The 25,271-nt window shown below is 43.7% G+C and overlaps 1 protein-coding gene across 2 annotated transcripts; it reads left to right on the forward strand.

Annotated features, from left to right (window-relative positions):
• Positions 1 to 361: 361 nt before the first annotated feature.
• RFWD3 (ring finger and WD repeat domain 3) lies at positions 362 to 23,398 on the forward strand. 2 transcript variants are annotated; one of them, XM_083870503.1, is made up of 13 exons: positions 362 to 403; positions 2,657 to 3,041; positions 4,420 to 4,676; positions 6,376 to 6,473; positions 6,569 to 6,766; positions 8,990 to 9,081; positions 11,212 to 11,326; positions 15,969 to 16,197; positions 17,373 to 17,523; positions 19,699 to 19,875; positions 20,492 to 20,706; positions 20,963 to 21,180; positions 21,797 to 23,398. In XM_083870503.1, the coding sequence occupies exons 2-13, from the start codon at positions 2,659 to 2,661 to the stop codon at positions 21,938 to 21,940; spliced, it is 2,277 nt and encodes a 758-aa protein (XP_083726629.1). In that variant the 5' UTR covers positions 362 to 403; positions 2,657 to 2,658; the 3' UTR covers positions 21,941 to 23,398. The 2 variants fall into 2 exon arrangements, with proteins under 2 accessions (XP_083726629.1, XP_083726630.1); XM_083870504.1 differs by having other exon boundaries at positions 366 to 403; positions 2,672 to 3,041.
• The last annotated feature ends 1,873 nt before the right edge of the window (positions 23,399 to 25,271 follow it).

Raw genomic sequence — 25,271 nt, forward strand, 5'->3', positions numbered from 1 at the left:
TTCCCGGGCTCCCCCCGGGCCCACCGCGCCGCCATGGCAACGCCCCGCAGGCCTCCCCCGTTTGAATGAACTCGCCTTCCCGCTCTTTTCACCATGCGGCGTCTCCGCCAATGAAAACTCGCTTCCCTGCTCTTGCCCCGCCCCCATGAGGCCAGGCGCCTCATTGCCCAATCAGCCGGCCTCCACTGCGGCGCTTTGACCAATCAACGCACGCCCTACGTCCCCGCCTCTCGCCCCTGTCACGCCCAGTTCCGTTAAACAGACAGACAGAGGGACTGACCAATGAGAAGGCGGAAATGGCTCCGGTTTGTCCAATGATAGCGGGTTAGGGGGTCGCAGCCAGCCAATAGGGCGGCGGGGGCGGGCGGCGCGGCGCTCGAGCGGGCGGCTGGGCCCGGCGGAGGTGAGCGGGGGGCGGCGGGGCCGGGGCGCGTTCCGGGCCGGGACACCGGCCCAGCTCCATCCCCAGAGCCCGGGCCGAGCTCCCCAGCACGGCTCGTTTCCCCCGAGCGCTCGGGCTGCCTGCGGCTGCCGGAGGGGGGGGGATATCCCGCTCCCGTGCCCTTTTTGTGACGGGTTCGTCTTTAAAATATGCGAGCCCTGTGAAGAAGACAGTGGAGAATCCCCGCTTGCGGAGCGTGTGTCTCGTTTGGGTCATGTTCGGGTTGGGGTTTTTTTGTCAATTCCATGTTAAAGCAGGTACGGCAGAACCCTTGCGGGCGGTGTGAGCGGTGCCTGGGTGCCCTCCGCAAGGGGAAGCTGCTGCTTCAGCCTTCAGCCCTGAGGCTGCGAGCCCTGGGGCTGCCGGCTAGGACGAGCCCTAAGGCTGCCGGCCGAGCTCGGCCCCCTGGAAGCGCTCGGGGTTTCTCACTCGGGCCCAGGAAGGCCGTGTGTGGACACCCTCCATCTGCGAGCCCTTCCCGGGGCTGCCTGCTGGGCAGCTGCCTGGCTGGAGGAAGAAGCGCCGCTCCTTTGGGCCAGGTTCTAAGATTTAGCCGTGGAAATGCCACTATTAGGGTTTTTATAAGTCTCACAGTTAATGTAGGCAATGGAACGTGTTGCCCGGGGAAGTTGTGGGTGTCACAACCCTGGAAGTGCTCCAGGCCCGGCTGGATGAGGCCTGGTGGAGGTGTCCCTCCCCATGGCAGGGGCCTTTGGGACTGTATCCTTTAACCAATCTCTTCCAACCCCTTAACATCGTGACTCTATGTGTGGTGAAAATAAAGGATTGTTATGATTATAGGTGGCTATTCTGTCATGAACATGAGCATAGTGCTAGAAATCAGTACTTGATTGTTGAATATTACCATGTTTTGCCCATGCTGCTGTTCTGGTGGTTGGTGATAAAGTCTATTTTTGGCCTAGCTTGGGCTGAATTGGTAATCAGGATAAGCATGATGAAATTACTCATAAATTAGACTTTCTTAAAAGGTCTATAAAAATATTTGAGCCTTAGTAGAACCTCTTTTATTAATTCTTGTATACATTTTTAGCTACTTTTTATACACAACCAGCATCTGTTCTCTTTATACAGCCCTAGCTGGGTAAGTTTTACCAGCTTGGTAAAACTGGTGTTTGTGCTTTGGGCTTCTAAATAGTGCTAAAGGTCTGCAATTCCCAAGGCTTCTCAAGTTTGTGATTGCTTAAGTACTTTTTGGAGAATGTGAACGATTTCTTGCAGAATTTAATCCATGCACCTCTTCCAATAAAGGACTTGTTAATTTTTACTGCATCTGTTCATTCAGTTAATGAAATAATCTTGAACATTTTGTGTTGTAAGAGCAGTGTGACCCAAATGCTCTTGATTTGGTGGCTGGCAGCAATATGAGAATTAATAATGCACAAACTATTGTCTCTGTTTTTCTTCAAATCCTAAGATAGTACTCCTGTCCTGGAGGTAACCTGAAATCCATATGCCAAAGATGTAGAAGGGCAACCATCTTTAATATATATCTGCAAATTTCATGTTTACCCTGTCTTGGGCTGAATATGGATCCACAAATGCTGGTGCTGCAGATAACTTGGTACCAATAATGTGTCAGTCATATGTTCTGCTGTTATTCCCTTTCTGGGTTTGCCTGGGGTTGGTAAATACCTAAAGGGCTGTTCAGTGCACTCAGGGTAAGGATCACAGTGATCTGTTACCATAAGGCAATTTTATTTGAAGAAACTTGAACATCAGTCCACCTCCTGAGAGCAGTGCAGCAAAGGACTGTGTTGTGGAGCTTGTTTCTGGCTGTATCTGTGGGTGCTTGTGCAGTGCCACTCACCCAGGAGAGTCTCTCAGATATTTCCAATTGTTCTTCAAGATTCACATGAATTTACTTGGCAAGTAAATTATGGCAGCATGAAAACATTAACTTTACATACTCATCCAAATGCTTATTTAAGTTGATTTTGCAATCTGCCTTTGGTGCTAGCCTGCTGTCAAGCCAAAGACTTTGAACCCAGGACTCTGTGAGGGTGCTCCCAGCTCATGAGTGTGTATTGACTTGTGTATTGATTTGTATATTAACTATAAAGGATAGATTTTCTCTTGACTCTGAATTCTAAAAGCTTTTAGAGTCACGGAGTGCTGTACCTGGTTCTTGCTACCGCCAGGCTACAAGTAGGGTGCACTTACAAGTAAATACTAGTTTTCTTCAACTCCTTGCAGAAATGGCTCAAGAAGAGATGGAAGTTGATCTCCAACCAGTGGCTGGTTACTCCGTGGAGACACTGCAGACACTTGCCCTGGAGCCCTCTGGTCACACGGCGCTTTCGTCCCACATTCCTGTGCTCAGGGAAGGAGGAGGCAGCGCTGCAGCCCTTCCTGCTGCTGATGCTGTTGTCACACCCAATGATGGTACAGCAAGGGAAGCAGCTGCAGAGCCTGACCAGCAGATGACTCCAGCCACGGCCCCCAGTGGGCTGCAGAGGGTACAGGGGACGTTTGATCTGTACCAATCGCAGCCAGTGCCACAACTCACACAGCGTCCGCAGCTGCAGAGAGCTCGCAGGCAGCAGAGGATTGGTGGTTCCCAGAGGACAGTCAGTGCCAGGTAAAGCAGAAATTAAATTGGGTCTGAACTGCCCTCTCATCAACTCCAGCATCAGTTCAAAACTTCCTTGCTTCCTGCCTTACAGAGCCTAGCCCAGCCCACGTGTGTGGCTGGGGCCAAATCCAGGGTGCCTCACTTACCTTTTAAGTTCAGTAATAGCACAGTGACTTCTGGTCTCTTCTGGCAGGTTCTTTGCCTTTGTTAAGTGAACCCCCCTGTTTCATATGTTGGCAGGGGTGATGTTGACTTCTGAGCCCTTCTACATTTTGAATTTGGCTTGCAGAGCTGCTGCTGCTGCTGTTTTCTCCATGCAGCCAGATTCCTGTCCATGATTCCTGCAGCAGTGCTGATTCTTGCCTGTTCCAGCCAGCATTTAGCTCAGTGGAGCTTGTGCTCTGATTTGCATTTCACCTTTGATTTGGGGTCTGATTACATTTGCTGGTGACAGTTGCTGCAAAAACTTTCACATACAAACTGATAGTTTTCTGTAGGTTTTTTTTGGGTTGGGTTTTAGGTTTCAGACAAAATAAAAAATCCTCTCTATTTAATACCATTTGTGATAGGATTAAAGGGGGATGAGTGGGGATGCTCTGCAGTCAGAAGGAAATCCCAATTTGTAGTTTATTTGGTTTTTGTCTCATCCTTCTAGCTTTTTTATGTGCCAAGGGTGAAATTATAATTAACTGAAGCATTGCTTTTAAATTCGGCGAGACCAAGAGCTCCTCTCCTGCCAATTGATTAAACACAATTGTATTGTTTGCCCTCAGATTGCCTGTGAAGGTCACTGTAGTTGTGAGGGCTGGAAGGCAACCCGAGAAGCTCCTTTGAATCTGCAGGATAATTGAGATGATAGCTGAACTGATGCGGGGAGAGGGAAGGACGTTCTATGGACGAAGTTCCAGTAGAAAAGAAGAGGGAAAATAGAAAGACTAAACACAAAATAGTCAATGGAATGTGGCTCTGATCCAAGTGGTGTGCATTTCACATTTCACAGTTCCTCCAGGAGCCAGGGCTGAGTCAGGGTTGGAGAGACAGATTAGGAGTTCCCTTAGGCTTATTAGTGGGTGATACTACTTTATTTTCTCCTCTCCAACCCCACCATCCCCTTCTCCCCCAAAAGAAGGGAGAATATAGTTGTAATTAGAAGATTTTCTATGAACTGAGCAAAATGAATTGTTGCTGATCCTGCTGATTATTCACAAAGTGGGCTACCCTGTGTGATTGCCCCCTACCAGAGAAGGCCTGACTCGATAAGTGACACCTTCCTGCTGCAGTCAAAGCTGAGGAGTATTCCTATAAACATTCGTGGAGAAACATGATGAGTCTTTAGCTTACCTGAAATGACTGTGCCTTTTGTTTCTTGCTTTTCTGGACTCAGGGCAGCGTTGGACCATTATTTTCAACTCAGTAGGACCCAAGAGCCATCTGCAGGACCAGGTCCACACCAGGAGATCCCCCATACTGCAAGGGACACCCAGGAGCAGCGCCCAGATGAGACAATAGAAGTGATTGACTCTGACAGCAGCACTTCTGGGGAGGAAGAGGAGGAGCAGGAGCAGGAGGAGGAAGCAGTGGAGGCAGCAGCACCACTGTTACCATCAGCCCAGGAGACACCTCCAGCAGTGAGCTCAGGAGGTTTGTGCTGTATTGGAGCTGTGTAAAGACTGATTTCAGACACTTTTCTTGCTGTTTGAAAACTGAGCAGGAAAATCCTTTTGAGCTTCTCAACAGACGGTGCTCAGGGTTCTTTGTGCTCACAGCTGACAGGAGCAGGCTGCTGCCACACGGCTTCCTGGCAAGCAGCTCCAAAGAGCAGCACCAGCAATGGGTGATTGCTACCATTATGTTAAATACAATCTTTTTGCTGTTTGCAGATTGCTACTTATTCTGAACATTTCCAGGATTATTTGTAACTTAAATTTAGAGATTATTGCTTGCCATGCTGTCATATATTATTAAAGAGTGCTATTGAAGACATCAGGTCACAGTTTGGATATCAGCAAGTGCTTTCAGAGAAGGATCTGATTCAGTATTTTTTAATTACTTGAGATTTCAATCTGCTTCAGTTTAATTTCTGTAACTTGTGAGATTTAGCAAGGAGATGGAGGTGCTTTTTGATTCTCTTTTTCTTTCCTCATCTCTGTCTTGCAATTCTTCATCTAAACTCATGTTCACAGTCTGACACACACTTCAGTGACATTGTGATGAACATGCACAGTTTGTGTAAGAGTGGGAAATAGTTAACTTGCTAGTCAAGGTTATTGATGCCCAGAGAATACAAGAGCAAGGATATCTTTTCACTTCAGTCTCTAAGGAATGTCCTTATGATTCACTCTATGCCCTCCGTTTTGATTTTGATTGGCCAGCCCACCTTGTTACTTTTTTTTTAAAGGGTACGTCTATGAGGTGTCTCTTGAACAGACCCATTCTGCTTGCTCTGGGCTAGTTTCACACATGACAGGAGCTCAAGCTGTTAAGTGCTGTATATTATTGTGTGAACATATGCTCTCTGTTGGATTTTCTGGAATTCCCATGCTGCTTATATAAGCCAGTGGCTCCTCTTACAGCCCAGAACCACAGAGGCTGAAAACTTTATTGACATTAGCCAGGGTTAGGTGGTACTTCCACTGGATGGAGAATATCTGCCTTGATTACTAAATGTGATTAATAACTCCTGTTTTGTCAGGAGCTAGAGGGAAGGCAGTGATTTCTGCTCCTTTTTTGCTGTGCTAGTGGTGGTGATCTCCACAAACGCATGGGCATAGTGCGCCCATGCCTCAACAGATGGTCTGACAGAGGCCCAGCACAAAAACATAGGGAGAATACCAGCAGAACTGGTAGTTCAGGCAATTACCAGCTGGAAAACTGCTGAAGTCAGAGTGAATGGACAGCCAGCATACGGGAAATGCTTTCATGGCACATGAAATATGCATGCTTAGATCCCTTGGCAAAGCAACTTCTGATATTGGTGTCTGTCTTTCTCAGGGCATAATGATGCAGGAATATTACCTTACATCAGCCTAACTATAGACCAGATCTGGTTGTTTTATGCAGGTCAGAAGATTCTCATAACAACTGCTGTCCTTAAAAGACCTCTCCTTTTTTACTGAAATTCTGTTGCTTTTCATAAAAGAAAGCATAAAATTCTTCAGCACTACTGCTCATGTATTGAAGGCCTTACACACAGACTGTGTCCAGGGCACTGATCTGAAACTTTGTAAGTAACCTGTGCTGTGTGACTACTTAACCTGTGCCCTAATGATTTCAGATCAAAGCAGGAAAACTCCTTTTCCCCCCATTATAAGCCAGGTTATTTAAGCAATGCTTTCTTTAGTTTCCAGTCAGGTCCAAGCAGAGCCATCTCAAGCTTTATCTCAAGCTTCTGCAGAACATGGAAGTCATGAAGATGAAGCTGAAGTCCAGCAAAAGCAAGTAAGACGAACTAAATGCCTTTGGAGACAGATTATATATGATAAATGCTGCATTTTTTTAAATAGTTGCGTTGTTTTCTTAATTTTTAATCCTAGACAACTCCACTAAAGAAACTGGAGCCATCAGTTCCTGTTGCACCTCAGGATGAGGAGGAAGGAGATACCTGTGCCATCTGCTTTGAGCAGTGGACCAATGCTGGGGACCACCGTCTGTCTGCGCTGCGGTGTGGGCACCTCTTTGGCTACACGTGCATTGAGAGGTGGCTCAAGGGACAGGCAGGGAAGTGCCCTCAGGTAAAATGGGTGTTTATGTGCACTGGAAAGCACTTAAAGCACTTACTGTGTGTGCCTAACTTTTGCCTCAGATGTGATCACTGTAAGTGTTACAACTAACTGCTGTGTGATGGTGCTGTCATAAGGAACAACCCCCCCATTAGTTTGATGTTATTAGGCCTGTAACAACTAGCAGTATTTTAAAGGATGGGTTATGACTTGGATCTTTTTCCTGAAGCAGAGCATTTGTGAGTAGCAGATGCAAAAATTTGAGAGTTCAAGTGCTAAACTTGGAAATGGTTTCAGAATGCGCCACTCTGGTCCTGCAGAGGATCACCTGGAATGGAAATAGCAGACAAATTCCTAGAAGCAATTAACTAAGCATAAAGACTATATTATTGGACAAGAAATCTGTCTGAGAACTGTTTTGGAACCACAGAATGGTTAGGGTTGGAAAGGACCCTAAAGATAATTTAATTCAGTTTTCAGCTGATTAATCTTCTGTTTTGAACTGCATCTGTTTCTGCAACCTTTAAGAGGACCAGGTTGTGTAGGAAGCTGGCAGAGAGCAAACTGAGAACCAGGTTACATCTTTTAATGTCCCTTTGCAAGTGGTAAATCAGCTTTTGAAGGTTTTCTTTCCAGCTTTCTTTCCATGGTTAATACTGATTTCCTTTGATGAGGCCTGCACAAGTCTGTGATGTGTTTCCATTCCTTATTCTTTTTTTCCATGAAGGAATGTTGACAAAAAATAGGTCAATGTGTACCTTGTAAATAGGATTCAGTTCTGCCACTTTCCGAGTCAGTGGCTGGAAGCCCAGGGTTTCTTTGGCTTTGTCATTTTGAGAGCTTCTGTATTCTTGCTTAACTTTGCAGGATTCCCTCCTCTCAACAAGAAACTTCCTCTTGATGTGTGCTGTGACTAAACCTAAAGAATCTCTGTTGCCATAGCAAAGTCCCAAAGTTGATTTTTCTTACCCCTGTCAAGTCTATGTAAGCTTTTCTTCTCCCACTTTAGGCCCAGACAGAATTCTGAGAGACCTGCCTGGCACACTTACTCTTTGGAATTTTGTGACTGCTTTCTTCTTGAACACTAACATCTCAAGGGTTTCTTCCTTCCTCTTTCTCTTCCAATGATACAAGTACTAAAAAGTTCCTGGGAGAACTTGCTCTGGAGAGAACCTTGAAGCTATGTCATCTTCTCTTCATTTGCAGTTGCTGTCCTTTGCAACTGGGCATTCTCTGGTTGAATAGCCCAGAGTTGCTGTGCATGGTCTGTATACTAAGTGGCTTGAGTGCGAGTTACTGTGCAATTGCAGCATTCCTGATCCTGCCAGTGGCAGCTGCTGGCTGCCAGGAAAACTGTCTTGGCCATTTACTGCTCAGCAAGGCAGTTTTTACAAAGGGAGAGAGGTTGTCTGCTCTGAGACTATTGCTTGTCTTCGTGCTGCTAAGTAATAGAGAAGTCTGCATTTGAAGCACACACAGTAATTTACTGCTTAGAAAAGGTTACTCTGAGTATTCACTACCACTTTTTGCATCAACAAAGAATATTTGTAAAACAATAAACTTGGAAGAAATTATGACATCTGCAAGTTATAACTTGCCTTCTTTTTAAAGTGAATGTGAAGTACTAAATGTTTGCAGCTAGTTGCACAAAATTATTGAGATATCTTATTCCCTGTGTGTTACTGAAGTCAGTGAGATGTCAGTGTTTCATACAACACTGGAACATTTTTATGGATTTGGGCCTGTAGCATTTGATTAAAGGAATATAGTGCAGAAATAGGAGATAGAATAACAGAAATACTCAGGAGTTCCTAAATCCTTGTCTGCTGGCTAAGCAGCAAGTCTTGGTGTTTTCAGACCTGCAGTTGGGCTGATGTTTTGTACTAGATCTTCTTGTTTTCACTTCTTTGTCTGGTTTGGGGTTTGTTGTCCCTGGAACTAACCTGACCATGCTGCCTTGCTGGTGCATTAGCAGAATAGATTTAGTAGGAAGCAAAGAGGTGGATTATTAAAGGTGCAGTAGGATATGCAACTTCTGTTGGAGCCCTGGTTAGAGCTCTTGTGTCTGTATGAGGGAGCATCTTGCAAACATGCTTGTCAGTGTTCGTGGCATTGTTTTCCAGTAGACAGCCTCTCCCTTCAGAGCCAAATAAAACAATAGCTAGGGACTCATAGGGATGGATAGTTTGGATGGTTAAATTCCTGTAGATGGACCAAGCTTGTGTTTGATTTCAGTGCAATAAGAAGGCCAAGCGTTCCGACATCGTGATCCTGTACGCCCGCACGTTGAAAGCGCTGGACACCAGCGAGCAGGAGCGCATGAGGAGGTACGGAGTCTCCACAGAAAGACACCTGGCACTGATAGCTGCACTCTGGCTTCTTCTTCATGCTTTCATTTCCTGTACTGCCTACAGCAATTTGTGCATTCCCTTGGGGTTTATCAGGAGTGTAGCTACCTTAAATAACCAAGGCCTTGCTGTATTGCACGTCTTAATTTTCTTTTGCAACAGAATTCTTGAGTTTGCATTTTGTGGCCCTGAAACAGCAAAAGGGATCTTGTGCTATATTCTGAAATGTTATCATGGGAGAACATGCAAAGTTGATGCCAAAAAGCTGTATATTGCTAATTCATCATTAGATGGGAAAAGCAAGGCATAGTTAGGAATGCAAGGAGGGTAGATAGCTGACCTTTTCTGCCTGCATTAAACAGAGTAATACCTCATATGAATCACTTTCCGTCTTGCTTTGTCAAACTCCTCATGTAGCTTTACTTGCAAAAGGTCAGCAAGCATTACTATGACTCCCACTTCCCTTTCTAACTTAAATGTAGACTTTGCATTGAAAAAGGGAAAAAAGCAAATATGAAAATGGGGACTCATTTCTTTTCAGTAAGATGCTGTCCCAGATAGAATTCTGAAATTAAAAGGCTGTAGGTATCTGAGTACTTCTGAGTCTTGTGTTGAATAGAATTTAATTGGGGTTTCTTTACATGTCTACAACTATAGCACTGTTCTTTCAAGGCAGTCTTTCAACAGAAACCTCACTATCCTGGTAATTATAGATCAGAAATGATTCAGGAGTAACAGTCAGGAAGGGAAGAATCTCTCTTCTCTCCAGATTGCCACAGCCTGATGTTGTTTGAAGTCTACCTTTGAAAGGGTCATGCTTCATTTACTGGATTAACACAGAAAAATAAATTATATGTAATATTTTTTTCAAAAGCATGGAAGACATTTGGATGTGTAAATGTTGTTATCGGTCATGAAGGGGTCGTTGTCTGACTTCTGTTTGTGTCTCAGAACCTCACTGCAGCCATTCCCCACATGCCTTGCCCTTCCTCTGCCTCCTATTTTTGTTGAAAGGCAGGGAGCAGTGACTGCCTGTGGGTCCATGGAGCTGCTGGCAGTGGCTGCCTCGTGGCACACAGCCACGAGTGGAGCACAGATGTGTGTGTGCATGCATTAGCATTGTTTGCACGTAGTCTTAAATTAGGTATAAGATCATGGGATTTGTTTCTCACATTTAAAAAAAAACATCAACCTTCAGGCTTTGGGTGCTGATATAAATAATGTGTTTATGATGGTTAAATAAGCGTTTCACCTGTTTCTTCTCCAGGAAAAAAAATTACATGAAAAAGCTATAAAGAAATAACAGAATTCTGTGCTTTGGAACATGCAAGGCTAGGTCTGTGCATTTGCAAAATACTTAGGCAAACTAGAGCTCCCTGCACATGAACAACAGAAATAACTGGAGTATTGCAGCTTTTGACATTTAGAATGCAGCGGGCAGCAAAGACCATGTGTACAGCTAATTTTAAGGAGTGTTGGTGTTTCTTTCCCCACTTTAGCTATTCCTTCATGTAAGCCTGTATGAAAGAGAAATAAATTCAAGTAACTTACCAAAACCACTGCTTGCTAAATGATGTGTATGCACTTTTGGGCTTAAGGCGAGGTAGTAAGTGGATCTTCCTTATAGGCATTCACAGAGAATTTATCTATCATTTTTTCTGGTACAGATATATTTTCCTAAAATACAAGATTAGCTACTGGTAGTAAAGACAAGTTTGAAGATCTTGCTGTTATATAATTATGCTATGATGTGCTGTGTTACTGGCAGTGCATTACATGGACGTGATGGTATAGAATTTGCTTAAGTGTTTCTGTAGGGGAAAGAAAAAGACTTTTCTTTCACTCTCCTCTACTAAATCAGTCCTTTTGGAGAGGGTGAGAAGAAAGGTTGTTGGAACAATGCTTGAAGTGAGTCATTCAGAACAATTGCATAACTGAATATCTCAAGGTGAATGTATTGGGTTAGTGCAGTACCAGGTTTTCTGTTACTTGTGGATTTGCCTGAACAGGACTTAGGGTAGGATGAAGTCAGCTGGCAGGAGTTGACAACCCAGAAAACATCCCAGATAATACCTAGTGCTAAGGATTGTTTTCTTCTCCTTCCTCCAGCTCTTTAGAAAAGGAGCAAAAGTTGCGGAGACAGGCAGAGCTGGAATCTGCACAGAGCCGTCTCCAGCTCCAGGTTCTGACAGATGAATGCAGCAAACTCCGCAAGCAGGTTCAGGTGAGTCTCGTGCTACAAATACACAAAGCATTTCTTTCTCTTCAGCCTGCCTTTTCCATGTTCTCTTAGAGGAGAGAAGACAGGATTCCAGTTTTAGTAATCAGCAAGATTTAGGAAACTCAGTTGAATCATTCCAAGCTTGTAAAGACATCCCGGGCTGGATGTGTGCTACAAAAATACTAACTTTTTCTTCTGCTTTTAAGACTTAATTGAACTTGCAGCCCAGCAGGAGAGTTGTTTGGCTGCTGATGTTGCAGGTTCCCCCTCAGGTTTTGTGGTGCCTGAAAAGGCATGGTAATAAAGAACTAGACCTACTCTACTTGTCTTTCTTGTAGTTGCATTAAAATAAGCTTTGGAAATCTCTATAGTAAACCTGTAATAAGACCTATTATCACTAATTAGTCAAGAGCCTTTGAAAAGCAGTTTGCAAAGAGGCATGATTTTTTTGCATACTTGCAAAATCAAAAGAAAACAAAAAAAAACCCAAGGGATTTGGGTTTTTTTGAAGGTTAATCAACATTTCACTTTAACACCTTCTGGTACCGTGGGACCTGGCCTGTCAATAGGGGAGGCTGTATACACAGGCTGAGCAGCTGCTGAGGGGCACCTCTTAGAACACAAATTACTGAGTAAAAATGATAGGTTGTTAAATGACTGCTTTCTTCTGAGTTATGCAATACTGAGAAATTTTGTAACCCATCCCAGCTGTTTTTACAGGATTTCTATAAATTATGGACTCTGCTGGTACTTCCAACTGTGAATTAGCTGGCGTATTCCACCAGTGCTAGGTTTTCCAGGAGCCTGTTTCATTGCCAGTTTGCTACCTTTTGTTGATTGAGGCAGGTGATAATCTCTCACTGTGTAGCAGCCTGCTTAATTTTAGCCTTTTCTTTATTCCTGGATTTTTTTTACTACCCTTGGCTATTCATATCTGTACATTAAACAATCTCCTTCTTGTTGAAGTCTTCCTGTGTGATGTAAGATAAGGCTTTATAAATTCCCTAAATTCCTGCATGAAGCCTTATGCTCATCATCACTAATAAGAAAATTGGCCCACTTCAAACTTTGGCTTAAGAAAAATGCAAGTAAGATAAAATTGCAGGTCCATAATGTTTTCCTGCAATTCATTTGGTGTTAAATGATGGAGTATCCAGTCTAACTGAATTGAAGTCACATGTTATAAAGATTAAGTACCCTGTGTTCTTTAAGCTTTGTTTCAGTATTTATGCTACATTCATCATTGTCCTGTAGTGGTTAATGCAAATGCTGGAAGCAATTTTAAGGGGCTTGTTTATACTACGAATAAACTGAAAGTAAAACAATATACTGGGGAGCAAAAAAGTCAGCAGGAAATCTGCAATAAGTCTTTAACTTTGTTGATTGCATTTTGAGCAGATGCCTAATCTGCTCCTTGTTTTATTGGAAGTCATATAGTAAAGCAACTACTTGCATAAAAGTATTTAGGTTGGGAGGTTTCTAGCCCAGCCCCTGTTGGGTGGTTGCAGTGTACGGTTGGGCTGTTCAGGGTTTTTTGTTGCTAATGCTCTTGAGCTGTGCCCAGCAGCAGTCATGGCACTAGTTATGACCTTTTTTTAGGTTTGTGTGCATTTTTCTGTGCTCTTACCCATTAACAGTCCTGTTCATTGTACTATGTTATTGAAGTATGCAATGTTATTGAAACTAGGAAAACTGATGGTTTTTAAGTCTGTTGCTATATGAAAATACATGAGAAAGGGAACTTGAAGATGAGGAGAGCTCTGGAAGAAAGCCCTCGGAGCAGGGGCTATGCTGAGCTGTGTCCTGCCCACCACATGGAGGTTCAGGCTTGTGTTTTGGAACCAATGCTGTTGACATTTTACTTTTACCTAATGTTTTTCTTTTGAAAGCAGAAAGAACTTGGGAATGAGATGTGAGCTACTGCAGTACTCCTCCTAAATCTGCCAGCATTTTCAGTAAAAGTAGCTAATGATAAGTTGCTAATGATAAGCAAACCATCTCTGCCTTCTGGTATTAATATCACTGATCAGCTGGGGTAGGAGATCTAATTTTTGCCCATGGGAAGTAATAGGTCTGCTTGAATATGGAGCAGGAAAAGGAGGACTGGCAGGGAAATTACAGGAGACTGCATGCTGCTGTGGAGAAGAAAGCAAATTTAATTATGACCCTTGCACAGATCAGTTTACATTGCTTGATGTAATGGCAAAATTTTTTAAAATAGGATTTTCAGAGCATCCAAAAAAATTGAATGGCAAAATATCAATAAAAACTTGTGTATCCAATACCTCTAGAAAAAAAATTAAGCTAAGTGTTGTATTGAATAAAATTTTTTCATCTTTGTGTTCACCTCCAGTTGATGTCTGGGGAAGTGAGAGCTGGTATTTCATTGCAGTTGTTTATAGTGAAGCCAGTTGGAAATGCTCCATGTCTTTTAGACTGAATTTAAACCTGAACCCCAAAGGGAGGTGGAAGGTGGAATGTCTGCAGTGCTGCACCACAGCTTGAGGATGTCCTGTCCTGTGTTTCTCTATTAAAGGCAGGGCTGGGGCTGTGCAGTGCAAGGTGGCAGGTGTGGCTTCTCTAAGAGCTCTGTGGGAAACAGCCAGAGAGTGACAGTCATTGATACCTGCCTTTGTCTTGAAAGCTTCATATCAGCTATTAGGGCCATAACCTAATAATTCAAAACTGTTCTGAATTTATTGTAGCTGCTGGTTTCCTTTCCTATTCATTGTGCTCTTCTGCTTCTCCTCCTGCATGCTCCTCAGGAAGACTTTTGCTATATAGCCCATTTTTCCCCCCGGTGTGACTGTGTTCGTTCATCACTGCAAAAGTGAGCTGAAATCTAGAGGCAGTCATAACATGTGCAGAGTGAGGAGTCTGCTCTCAAGGCTTTTAGTTGACACCAGCCACCTTAAAAAAGCACCTTAAAGGAAAGTATAGGCTCTTACATAATGAACAAAATGTTCTTTTGAGCACAATTAGTGGAATTTGTCTGCAGTACAATGTTTTTAATCACCTTGCTAATGTGCCTCCAGTAAGACTTCCTGGTTCTGCTGGGTTTGTCCATTGTGTTTAAATGTAAACATTGAATTAATAGTGCTTGTGATTTTAATTGCCTGGTTTCCTTTTTAATAATTTGTGTGAAAGTTGAATGCTAAGTGCGGGTGACAAGGAGAGTTTTTTAAGGTCCCCAGAGCAACAGATAATTTTAATCTCTTCTGATCCCCAGTGGTCTTGGTGTCCCCCTTCACCTTTTAGAAATAATGAGTTTATTAAATTTTCGATTAAAAGTTACTTTCTTTTAAGTTACTTGTGTTTTCACTGACTGCTTACTCTAAGCCTGAAGCTACAGCTTTCATCATAAGCATCCTGACAACCCTCACATTCCTTCTTCCTTGCCCAGGTTGTTTTGTCTTTTCTTGCACTAACAGGATCATCTAAAGTCTCCAGCTTCCTTTTTTTTTTTTTTTTTTTTTTTTAATTTTTATGTTCCCTTGGGACATTTTCAATGTGCTTGATGCCAAAGAGATCAGACCTCTGTAAAGTGTCAGAACTGCTCTCCTCTTGAGCACATTCCAAAAGTTACAGGTCTTGATAACTATTCATGTAGAGCTTGAACTTCGATCTTGCCTTTTTGAAAACTGCTGCCTTTGCTTTGATGCAGGTTAAGTGGTGGTGGCTGGTTCAGTATTGAGGCTGACTTGCAATTATGGATATATTCATAACATCCCTCTTGTGACCCTTAATTGTTTAAAGATTACAGAGTGTTGGAAACAGAACCTGCGTTGCTCAGACAACAGAAAGCAAGTAGCAATTTTCCTTCAGTATACCTCCCCTCTTAAATATCCCTGAGATTCTGTATTGTCTGGTTTTGACCTTGGATTACAAGATGGTCAAAATGCTTTTTGGGAAGGGAAACTTCTAGTTGACTCAGAATATGCTGATGCCACTACCTTCATTCCCACCTCACCCCTGATGATCTCAGGAAAAGGAATTTAAGGAATACCTTGTTCTTCACAGAAGCTGTTCTTGGCCATGCCTTTGCTGAGTATCCTTGAGCATTCATCAATTGAGGTGGAGGAAAAGAGGGGAGGAAGGGGGTAGAAGACAGGGCTGGAGCTCTTGAGAGTTGGGTCGTTCCTGGAATTTGCTGCACAGGGTTTACAAGAACAGGGTCATCATCATTAAATAGACTGACTTGTTTCCTGCAACGCCCTTTATGTTGAATCTTGGGCTTTTATTTTTTATGGGGTATTCTGGAAATTCTGGAAAATGGTTTTAATTGACTTTCTCTTGTGGTTTGGGGGTGCATAATACTTGGCAGTTCATTCTCTTCTAAACAGCATTGATCTGGTAATAATTGTTACTGGATTTTATGTATTGCCCAAGAGTCCTCTCTTTTACAGGGTGTAATACATACAATAAGAGACTTAAGTACAGTGTTTACACAGCTTTTGAATGCTTCTGTTGCTCACTGTCATAGGCCATGGACTTAAAAATGTAGCACTTCAGGAATAGCATGGAAATGAGACTGTATTTCCTTCTTTTATCTGAGAACAAGTACAGTTGGAGCACCTAAAGCAGAGAGCACAGAAGGTTACACTGCTGATGATGCATTAAAGTTCTTTGGGTTTTTTCTTTGCAGGAGCTGAAGGCTCTGGTGGCCCAGTACAACATGAGCACTTCACAGCAACCCGGCAGCTCCCGCACCTGCCTCCCAGGCGGCCTCCCCTCCAGCCAAAGCCAGCGCAAGTACCACTTGGAAAAGGCTTTTTTGGTGTCTCAGGCTGGGAACTGCAGAGTGATGGCATACTGTGACTCGCTGAGTTGTCTTGTGGTATCACAGCCTTCTCCACAGTCTACTTTTATTCCTGGTAATTAAGCAAGTCAACGTTTGGGGGTTCAGAAGCACAACTTAATGTCATTTCTACTTTGTCACTGCTCCCTGCTTTTCTGCTTGGCTTTTTTTGCATGTGCCTTGTAAACTGAAAATACTTGTAAGACTCCCCATAGTTCATCTGGCCCCTGCACTGGTAGCTTCTGCCTAGCAAAGGAGCTTGCACTTCCCCTGGCACTTCTATGGCAGAGTCCTAGCAGAGGGTCTCCAGCTCTCCTGCTGGAATGCCATATCCACAGGAAGGTAAAAGGTGTGTCTGGTAATCCTTGCAAAGGTGGACCTTCTGAAAGAACAAGGGGCCAGGCAGTGGGACCTGCAGAGAAGCTTCCAGTGAGTGACAAATACTGCTTCCCAAATTGTAGGTGGATTGATGCACATGCGGCTGATTTGTCAGTAGTCTAAAAAAAACAAACATAAACCCATCCAAAAGCAAACTCCTTTTAATATGAATGCCTGAAGCGCTGTTCCCTAATGAGGAAATAGGAAGCCATGAAGTCACAGGCAGCCCTGGTTTTGTCTCACTGTTATGTCCTGGGGCCAGTGACCTGACACCTGGGCCAGTGCCAGTGGCTTTTTTCAGTGCAATACATGTGGCATTAGGAGTCTGAGAGCACTTTGTTGCAAAATGCTTTCTGACTGATGAAACTTTATTTGGTTAATGGATTTGAGGTTAATGTGCCTTATCTAGGCATAACAAAGTGGTTTTCCGCATTTAACTGGTCTCATTTTTCTGGCATTTGTAGCCAAGGACTGAATCTCTGAATGGAGGCTTTGTGGTGACTCTTGTAGGACACAGGTTAAGTTCACCTGTAACCATTCTTTGCTGTGATGCTTGTTCTCTTAAATAGCCATGTAATCCTGCTCTTTGTGGTTTTATCTGGGCAAGGGTGTCTTTGAAAGAAGCTGGCCTTGTAACAAGGATTGTAACACTGGTACTGAATTTGTTCTTGCTGGCTGGGATCCTTAAGGATTTAACTTTGTTGTCATTTGAATTAAAGAATGATCTATGGCAGTTCTCATCCAGAACAGCAAATAACTTAAATGTTCATCCCACCACAGGCTTCAATACCACCTCTGTAGTTCTGGAATAGAATAGACAGTTCTATGCTTATCTGCTTTGCAATAATCTGCTTTACCCTTCTTCTGTGGCAGGTTGTGGTGTTAAGATGATGAGCTTGGCCAACCTGAAGAGCAGTCAGTACATCCCCATCCACAGCAAACAGATTCGGGGCCTGGCTTTCGGCACTCGAGCGGATGGTTTGCTGCTCTCTGCTGCCCTGGACAACACTCTCAAACTCACCAGGTGAGCCCTGCTGCCTGGCCCTGCAGAGCTGGGCTGTGTGCAGGAGGTTGGGTTGGATTCTGTTCTGTCTTGCAGCACTGGCTATTCTGCTTTCTGAAAGATGTAAAGATGAGATCAGGTCTGCATGTTCTTCCTGCATGTAGGAACTAACAGAGGGCAGGACTTATTGATTGACTTTGTGTCTTTAAGGTGGAGGTGTCATGAAGCTACCTCTCTGATTATTTTCTTGTGGAAAACAAGTAATTCAGCATGGATTGGCCATCTGTCTTGAGACTAAATAACATAATATATAGACATGACATTTACAGTCCACTTGGTTTTCTGTTATTGCAGGGAAATGTGAAGTGTGGGAACTTGTATGGCATAAAGCAGAAATAAGGGGTGGTTAGGCTGGGCTCCTCCTTCCCTGCACTGATGTTGACTTCTCCAATTTTAAACTTCTTGCAGATCATGGAATATGAAATGCACGAGCAGCATTGTTGAGCATGTGCTAGAGGCTCTCTAGAGCTAGCAGAGACTTAAAGCAGTGGGTTGGAGACTAATTGTGTAGAGACTGAGAGAAAAATGTGTCCGTTCCTGTTAGAATTTACAGTTTGAGTGTGTTTTCTTGCTGCTCTGCTACTCTTCAGTCTTAATCTTACAGTGCTTCAAAACTTCATTGGCTGCTTGATTCTTACTGAGTTATATTAACATCTCTGTGGAATCTGTCTGCCAGTATTGGGTTAAGCAGGATCAAGTGTCTGTTATTTGACTAATTAGTCTCAATTCTTTCCCACAAGTAAAGCAATGAAGAGAACTTAATTCTGCAACAAAAATATACAGAATGCAGAATCTTTCTTTCCTGTAACCATGTTGAAACGTTTGCTAGACTAGTTAAAAGTAAACAAAACTGTCTCTGATGCTCAAGTCAAGGTGTCAGTTTTCTAACTGATTAGATTTATAATTCTTTTCATGGTTTAATCTGAAGAGTGAGCAGACACTGCAGCAAGGAACCAGACACTTCCATATCTGCCTCTCACTGCCTGGTTGGCTGCATCAGAGCTTGTGATCCTCTTGCTTTTGTGCTTGATCCCAGAATGTCTTGGAGTTAGATGTTTGCTTCAGCAGCATCTTCACACTTTTTTCAGTCTCTTTCTGAAAGAATAGCCCTTCTTTGGTGATATTTCTTCTCTAGTTACTCATTTCATACTCATCCTCCCCAAAAGAATTCTCCAAGATGTCTTTGTATCCTGCTCTGGCTTGCAGTTGTTAAAAATAGCACTGTGAGTTTGTTTTGGTTTTTGGGTTTTTTTTCTATCCTGTTGTTTTTGACCCAGTCACTGCTCTGATATCAAACTCTCCATTTTCTCAGCTAGATCTTTGTAGTTGTTCCCCTTACAGTTACCTGAGAGCAATTACTTGTTTCTCTGGAGTCCTGAGCATAATCACCTTCCCCCGGGAGAAGCACAGAAAGATATCCAGAGTTACTTTGATATGTGCAGTCTTCTGTCTCTCGCTGTTCTCAGTGTGCAAATGCATGTTGATAATGCTGCCCTTTGCAAATATGTCCTGATCTGATACCAACTTCATCTGCTATTCTGGGTTGTGCCCCTCTGTAGACTCTCTTCTTCTTTAGAAACTTGATTTGTAGGAGGAATAATTAATATTATAAATGTACTTTCAACTGTCCTTAGCCACTCACTGTCTCACTCTTGCTTAAACTGGATTCTTTTGAGGCATAAATACTGTTTCCCTTGTGTAAAAAGAGGGGAAATAATTAATGAGAGATGCAATCTGAAGAGATGAGCCCTGTGATCTCAGGAATATGTGGTATTATGGGACTACACCAGAGTTGCTTCTAATTGTTTCCAGAAAAGTAACTTAGCTTTCTTTTGCCAGTAAGGGCAGCTGAGACCCTGCTGTGAGATTTCCTCTCCCAGTCTCCAAGGATCAAACTGGAAAAAGAAGCATTGGCCTGGAAGAATTATAAATTACTTGACAATATCCAAGGGATTATTCTGTTTGGGTTTTTAGATTCATGTCTGGAGTAAAGGAGGAGTTAATTGAGAATTTGGTCTAAAGAGAGATGCTTTTGTCTGAATACTTTAAAAAGCTAGATTAGCTTACTTTAATTGTGCTGTTTTCTCATCAGTAGATACTTTTGCAACTGGCTAACACTTTGCTTTTCTTCTGCAGCTTGGCAACAAACACTGTGGTGCAGACATACAATGCTGGCCGTCCTGTGTGGAGCTGCTGCTGGTGTCTTGATGATACAAACTATGTCTATGCTGGATTGGTCAATGGCTCTATAATGATATATGATCTGAGAGACACAAGCTCTCATGTCCAAGAACTGGTCCCTCAGAAGTCAAGGTATGGCAGGATTTATAATTCCTCTCAACTAACATACATCAAGTTAAACACAGCTTCTTCTATAAATCATGCAACAATTACAGTAGTTTAAATTGTGTTATCTGAATCTCTTGTTCAAAAATTCACATTTAGCACAAATATGAGAAGTCTCTCATAAGGTTGTGCAGTGTTTATATATGACTTATGCCAAGGTGCCAAGCACTTGTGCTCTTTTTAAGCCACACAAGGGTCAGAAATAGACCCACTGGTGCAGTATAAACAGAAGAGCCGAATTTGTTTCGGAGCTGGGTTTAGTATTTAATTTTGAAAGGACAAATCACAAAGAGCTGTGAAATTCTGATGCTTCTGTTTCTTATACTCTGGGAATCAAACACTGATTTGCGCTAATCTGATGTGTGCTGTCTGCTGCTTCTATAAAACATAAGGCTCAGCAGTTAAGCTGGATTTAATTTATACTTGTCACATCCATTGGCGCTCCTTGCTTGAAGGACCATCTCAGAGCCTGGTTAGGCCCTTTCTTTGCCATGCAGTTGCAGAACTGGAGCTCTGCAGCAGCGAGCAGGACACCAGCAGAGCTGCAGCTGACAGCACTGACTCTTGCCAATGACCCTTCCAGGTGCCCCATGGTATCACTGTCCTACCTGCCCCGGATGGCCTCAGCATCACTGCCTTATGGTGGAATATTGGCTGGCACCTTGGAAGGAGCCTGCTTTTGGGAACAGAAAGCTGGCAATTCCTATCGGCCTCATCACCTGCCCCTGGAACCTGGAGGCTGCATTGATCTCCAAACAGAGATCAACACACGGCACTGCCTGGCCACATACAGGCCTGGTATGTACTGGGGTGTCTCTGCAGGCTGTGACCACTGCTTCTTACTGTTCTGGTCTGAGCTCAGCAGCAGCTTTGGTGCTGTGGGCAGAAACACAGCACCTGCTCTTATTAGAGCAATGAGCATCTGCACATAGAGGAAAAACTGGGGGTGGGCAAAAGGATGCAGCTGCAGGCTGGTGTTGCTTGTATTCCTACAGCTAAAGCCTATTTGTGAGTACATTTTTCAAAAATTAACCTTTTTATTTCTACTACACAGGTAAAAATAACCCATGCGTACGTTGTGTGATGATGGAACTGACTTGCACTCCACTGACAGAGGGCTCAGAAGATGTGGTGTGTTCTTCTAACCCAGTTCAGACTTTCAGTGCTGGGCCTGCTTGCAAGTTGCTGACCAAAAATGCCATTTTTCAGAGCCCAGAGGATGATGGGAGTGTCTTTGTGTGTGCTGGTGATGAGGCATCCAATTCTGCTCTGGTATGTCTTGCTCCTTTCAGTGGGGTGTACGGGTTTATTGCAGTTCTTAGGAGAGAAGCCTTATCAGTCACAGCATCAGTGTGATTTGGTGGGAATTGTCTTGTCACACACATTACCTTGTGCTAGTTGGACTGTTGTACTGCTGTGGCAGATGCAGGACTCCCCGTCTTAGCCAAGGCCTATGGTCCCCATTCATCAAAGAGCATGTAGGCAGTGAGCCCCTGTTGTCCCCCAGAGGAATAGGGTTGGGCACAGTGACACAACTGGGCCCTCTGAGTGGTGTAACAGACTCAGTGGGATAGTTAGTGTGGTAAGTGTCATGGGAGGAGGATGCAGGCTTTTTAGGAATGATGAGGAAGAGGAGAAGGGTTGCCCTTTGTATGAAAAAGCAGCCCAAATGCAGAAGATGGACAATAGGAGGTATGAGAGCTCATGATTGGGGTCAGAGAGGGTTGCATTGTGCTGAAAGTCTGTTAAAGACCAATCAAGCCAGGTGCGGAAGTAAGAAAGGGTCCTATGAGCAAATTGAGGAAATCTTTTCTGGAGAGAGGAAAGTGTCTTCTGGGTAGGAGGGGAAGAGTTCTACAGTCCTTGACCTTGTCTGTTCCCCCCACAGCTCTGGGATGCTGGAAGTGGTTCCTTGCTGCAGAAGCTGCCAGCTGACCTACCTGTGCTGGATATCTGCCCCTTGGAAGTGAACCAAAGCCACCTCTTGGCTACTCTGACAGAGAAGATGGTGAATATCTACAAGTGGCAGTGAGCTGTCCCTATGCTTGCCACAGACTGTTCAAATATGCTGCTGATAACCCTACACAACTGCTCAATCCTGCACTTGCTGCTTACAGGAGATGGGATCCATTACAGCACCTTTTGTGGCAGTGGGGAGGAACTGGGATGTGCTGGTGCCCAGAGCAATTCCTTTCTTCTGTATTCCTCTTTAGGCCTGCCCTTATTTCTTCTTTTGTCAATTTTTTTTTAGTCAAATTCCACAAGCTGCCTCAGCACAGCAATAATTCCTGGAGTGTCTCCAGCATGTGTTGCTGCATTTTTTTTCCACTGTGAATACAGCACAGGGACTTTCAAGTCTCTGCTACAAATGAATAAAATAAGAGGAACTTGAAGACCTGAGACTCCCACTGCACTTTCTTGTGGAATCCTGCCGTTATTACTGGGTGATGAAAAGGCATCTCGTAGCATTGCTGATATGCAGTGTGAAAGCAAGTTCACTGCCAAGGGGAGCATGCTCCCAACGTTCTGTTGAAGGTCTAGGGTCAGTTGGCAGTTATTCCCTAACAAGAATGGATCCTGTTTTGGGGCCATGGAGAGAACAGCTTGAAAAATCTAGCTTTTTCCTTTGTGGGTTTTTTTTTTTTGTTTGTTTGTTTGTTTTTTCCATGAGCATATAATTTGCACTGTAATTCCTCAATTCTCTGCCTTCCTTTCCTTCTCTCCTTCCGCTTTACCTGCAAGCAAACTTGGACAGTTTGGCTGTGGAAAAGGAAAATAGTACTGGAGAAGTACAGGTAAAGAAGAGGGAGATGATTCTTGTACTGCTGGCTGCTGCAGTCCACAGTGTTCTTTCTTAAAGACAGGAATGTAGTGAAACAGCCAGTACATTGGAAAAGAATGCTGGCTGCTTCTGTTGTTTGGGGATAGAGGAGTTGGCTTTTTTCTGTTTTGAGGAACCAGTGGAAGCTCAGGGATTTCATCAGCTTGTTTTTACTGACCTTGTGTCTTCCATAAATGACAATTTGCAGCTCCACGACTGTCACAGAGCTTCCAGTTGTGTTTATGTGAGTGTGCTGCAGCCACTGGTTTGTGTAAATGTGAGCCCGTGGGGTGGGATCACAGCCTGGGGATGTGTGTGGGCAGGTGAGCTCTTACCTTACTGTAAATACTCTGAGGGCTGGGGCATTCATCTCCAGGTCAGATCGTGAAGAGAGACTTCAGTCCCATTTTATGTGTAACAAAGTCAAACTTGTGAGGGTGTTGGGAGCTGCAAGAGAAGTTCCCTGTGCTGGAAGGTTATCCCTTGGCACACCTCTGCCTCTGGACATGTGGTGATCAGCAGCTGTCCCATTCGGATTGAGTGTACCACTACTTAGCTGCCAGGATAATTTTATTTGCTGAAGTCTGGGGCTTGCACAGTGTAATCCTGTTTGTCTTAAATGGAACTGAGAAGATCTGAACTTAACTTTATATTTCTCTGTATAGTATTTTGTTCCTATATTTTTATACTGTAAAAATAAAGTTTGTAATTATCAAACATAAGTGGTGCTGCTGTACTTTGAAGTAGGTCTCAGTGACATTCACTGCATGTCTTATGAACATTACCAAGGGTTCTCTTATGCAGGTAAGGTTTCTCTTGCTTTGTATTATTTCCAGGTCACAGTGAGCTTCAGGCTGAAATAATGAATGTATTTAGTGAATCAGTCCTCGCTGAACCATCCTGATCTGGCCAGGTGAGAGGAAGAAAAAGGGTTGAGCAAGGTCAGGGTACACACATGGGACGTCTTTTAAATGAAAACAACTCACTGGCATGAGAAATTTTGGCATTTTAACAATGATCAGGAACTAAGGATTGGTAAAATTATATTGTGAGAAGGTCTCTGGTAACAGTTAAACCAGAAGGAGCAGGATGCTCTCTGCCGTATTAGTACAATGAGCTTCTTGTTCTCAGCTATTTTGAGGCATCATTTATGTTCTGTCAACTCCAACCCCATCTTAACACAAGAAATTTGGGAAGTTTTAAATGTACACAGGAAAAAGAATTAAAGTGTTTTGATTTTCTAGGTAGTCCTTTGATTTTTATTTTCTGGGTATCGCTTGTTTTCTACTTTATACCACCATATGGGAATAAGAGATACAAACTTAAATGCTATTAAAATAATGGAAGATGACACTTTCATATTCTCAGTTTTCAAACCTAGAGTGTCAGAAAATGCTCAAAGATAAGTGAGGAAACCTTGTAACACTATCCTACTCCCAAGTTTGCAGCAGGCTCCAGGAAAGCACACCTCACTGGTGTACAGAAAGCCATCAGCATTGAGCGCTGATAAAAGGTCAAATGTGTTAATTAAATATTTGTTCATCTCTGTCTGGAGTCAAAGGGGCAGATTTGGGATGGAAGGATGAAAGAAATCAGTGTCTCTATACTCTGCAGGACAGCTGTTATGAGAGGCTGAGCTGTTTTGCTGGTGTTTCAGGCACAAAGCCACTATGTGGCTATTTCTGCCTCTGTCTCTGGGAAGATTTTGTTATCGTGGTGCAGGGTGGCCCCTTGGCAATTCCTGTAGTAATTCTGGTGTGAGGTGATAGGTAAAGCCAGGCAGTGCTGTCGCTCCTGCAGACAGGGCTTTGCTCTTAGCTGCGCATGGCCATTTTTAATTGTTTTTCTTCAGGCTATTGCAAGGCAGTACCTTTTAAAATTTTAGTTCCTGTAAAAGCAGGCCCGGGAGACAGTGCAGTGCTGGCCAGAGCTGGCTGTGGTGGCTGTTTGGTTGGCAACAATCCAGCCCCTACTGCTCCCTGCAGAGGTGTGGTGTTGGGGGGTGGCTGGTGGGGAAGAGGAGGCTGCAGTTGGACAGCTGTGCTCCGAGAAGGGCTGTCCTCCACATGTCCCTCTAACAGGGATGATCTCTGTTAGACTGTGGTGATCCATAGGGGGAGGAAGCAGCCAGCTCCAAGCCTCCACATCAAGGAACTTTGCTGCTGTACCACCTACCCTGGTGCTTTAGCTGTTGAAGGGACTCTGGTGAGATTTTGACAAATAATCAAAAATGTTGCAGATGAGAAAAGGTCATCTGCAAAGTGTGAGCCAAGAAATGAGCACAGCTTGGTGTCTGTGTGCACATGAGGCAGGATGGGCCAGTGCTTTGCTCTGCTCTGGCTGTACCCACTGCTTCCTGGAGGGCAAAAAAGCAGCTACTGGGTGTCCCAAATCAAATTGGATTAAACCCAGGCACTGTAGCAAGTGAAACAAGCAGCTTAAACTGAACCTTGTTACACTGAGGTAGCCAGAGCATCCCAGTGGGATTTCATTTAGTTCTCCTTTGTTTGTGAGAAGATGTGACAAGATTTTCTGCTTCTGT

Source organism: Zosterops lateralis, assembly GCF_965231275.1.
Source record: "Zosterops lateralis genome assembly, chromosome: 12".
Classification (NCBI taxonomy): Eukaryota; Metazoa; Chordata; class Aves; order Passeriformes; family Zosteropidae; genus Zosterops; species Zosterops lateralis.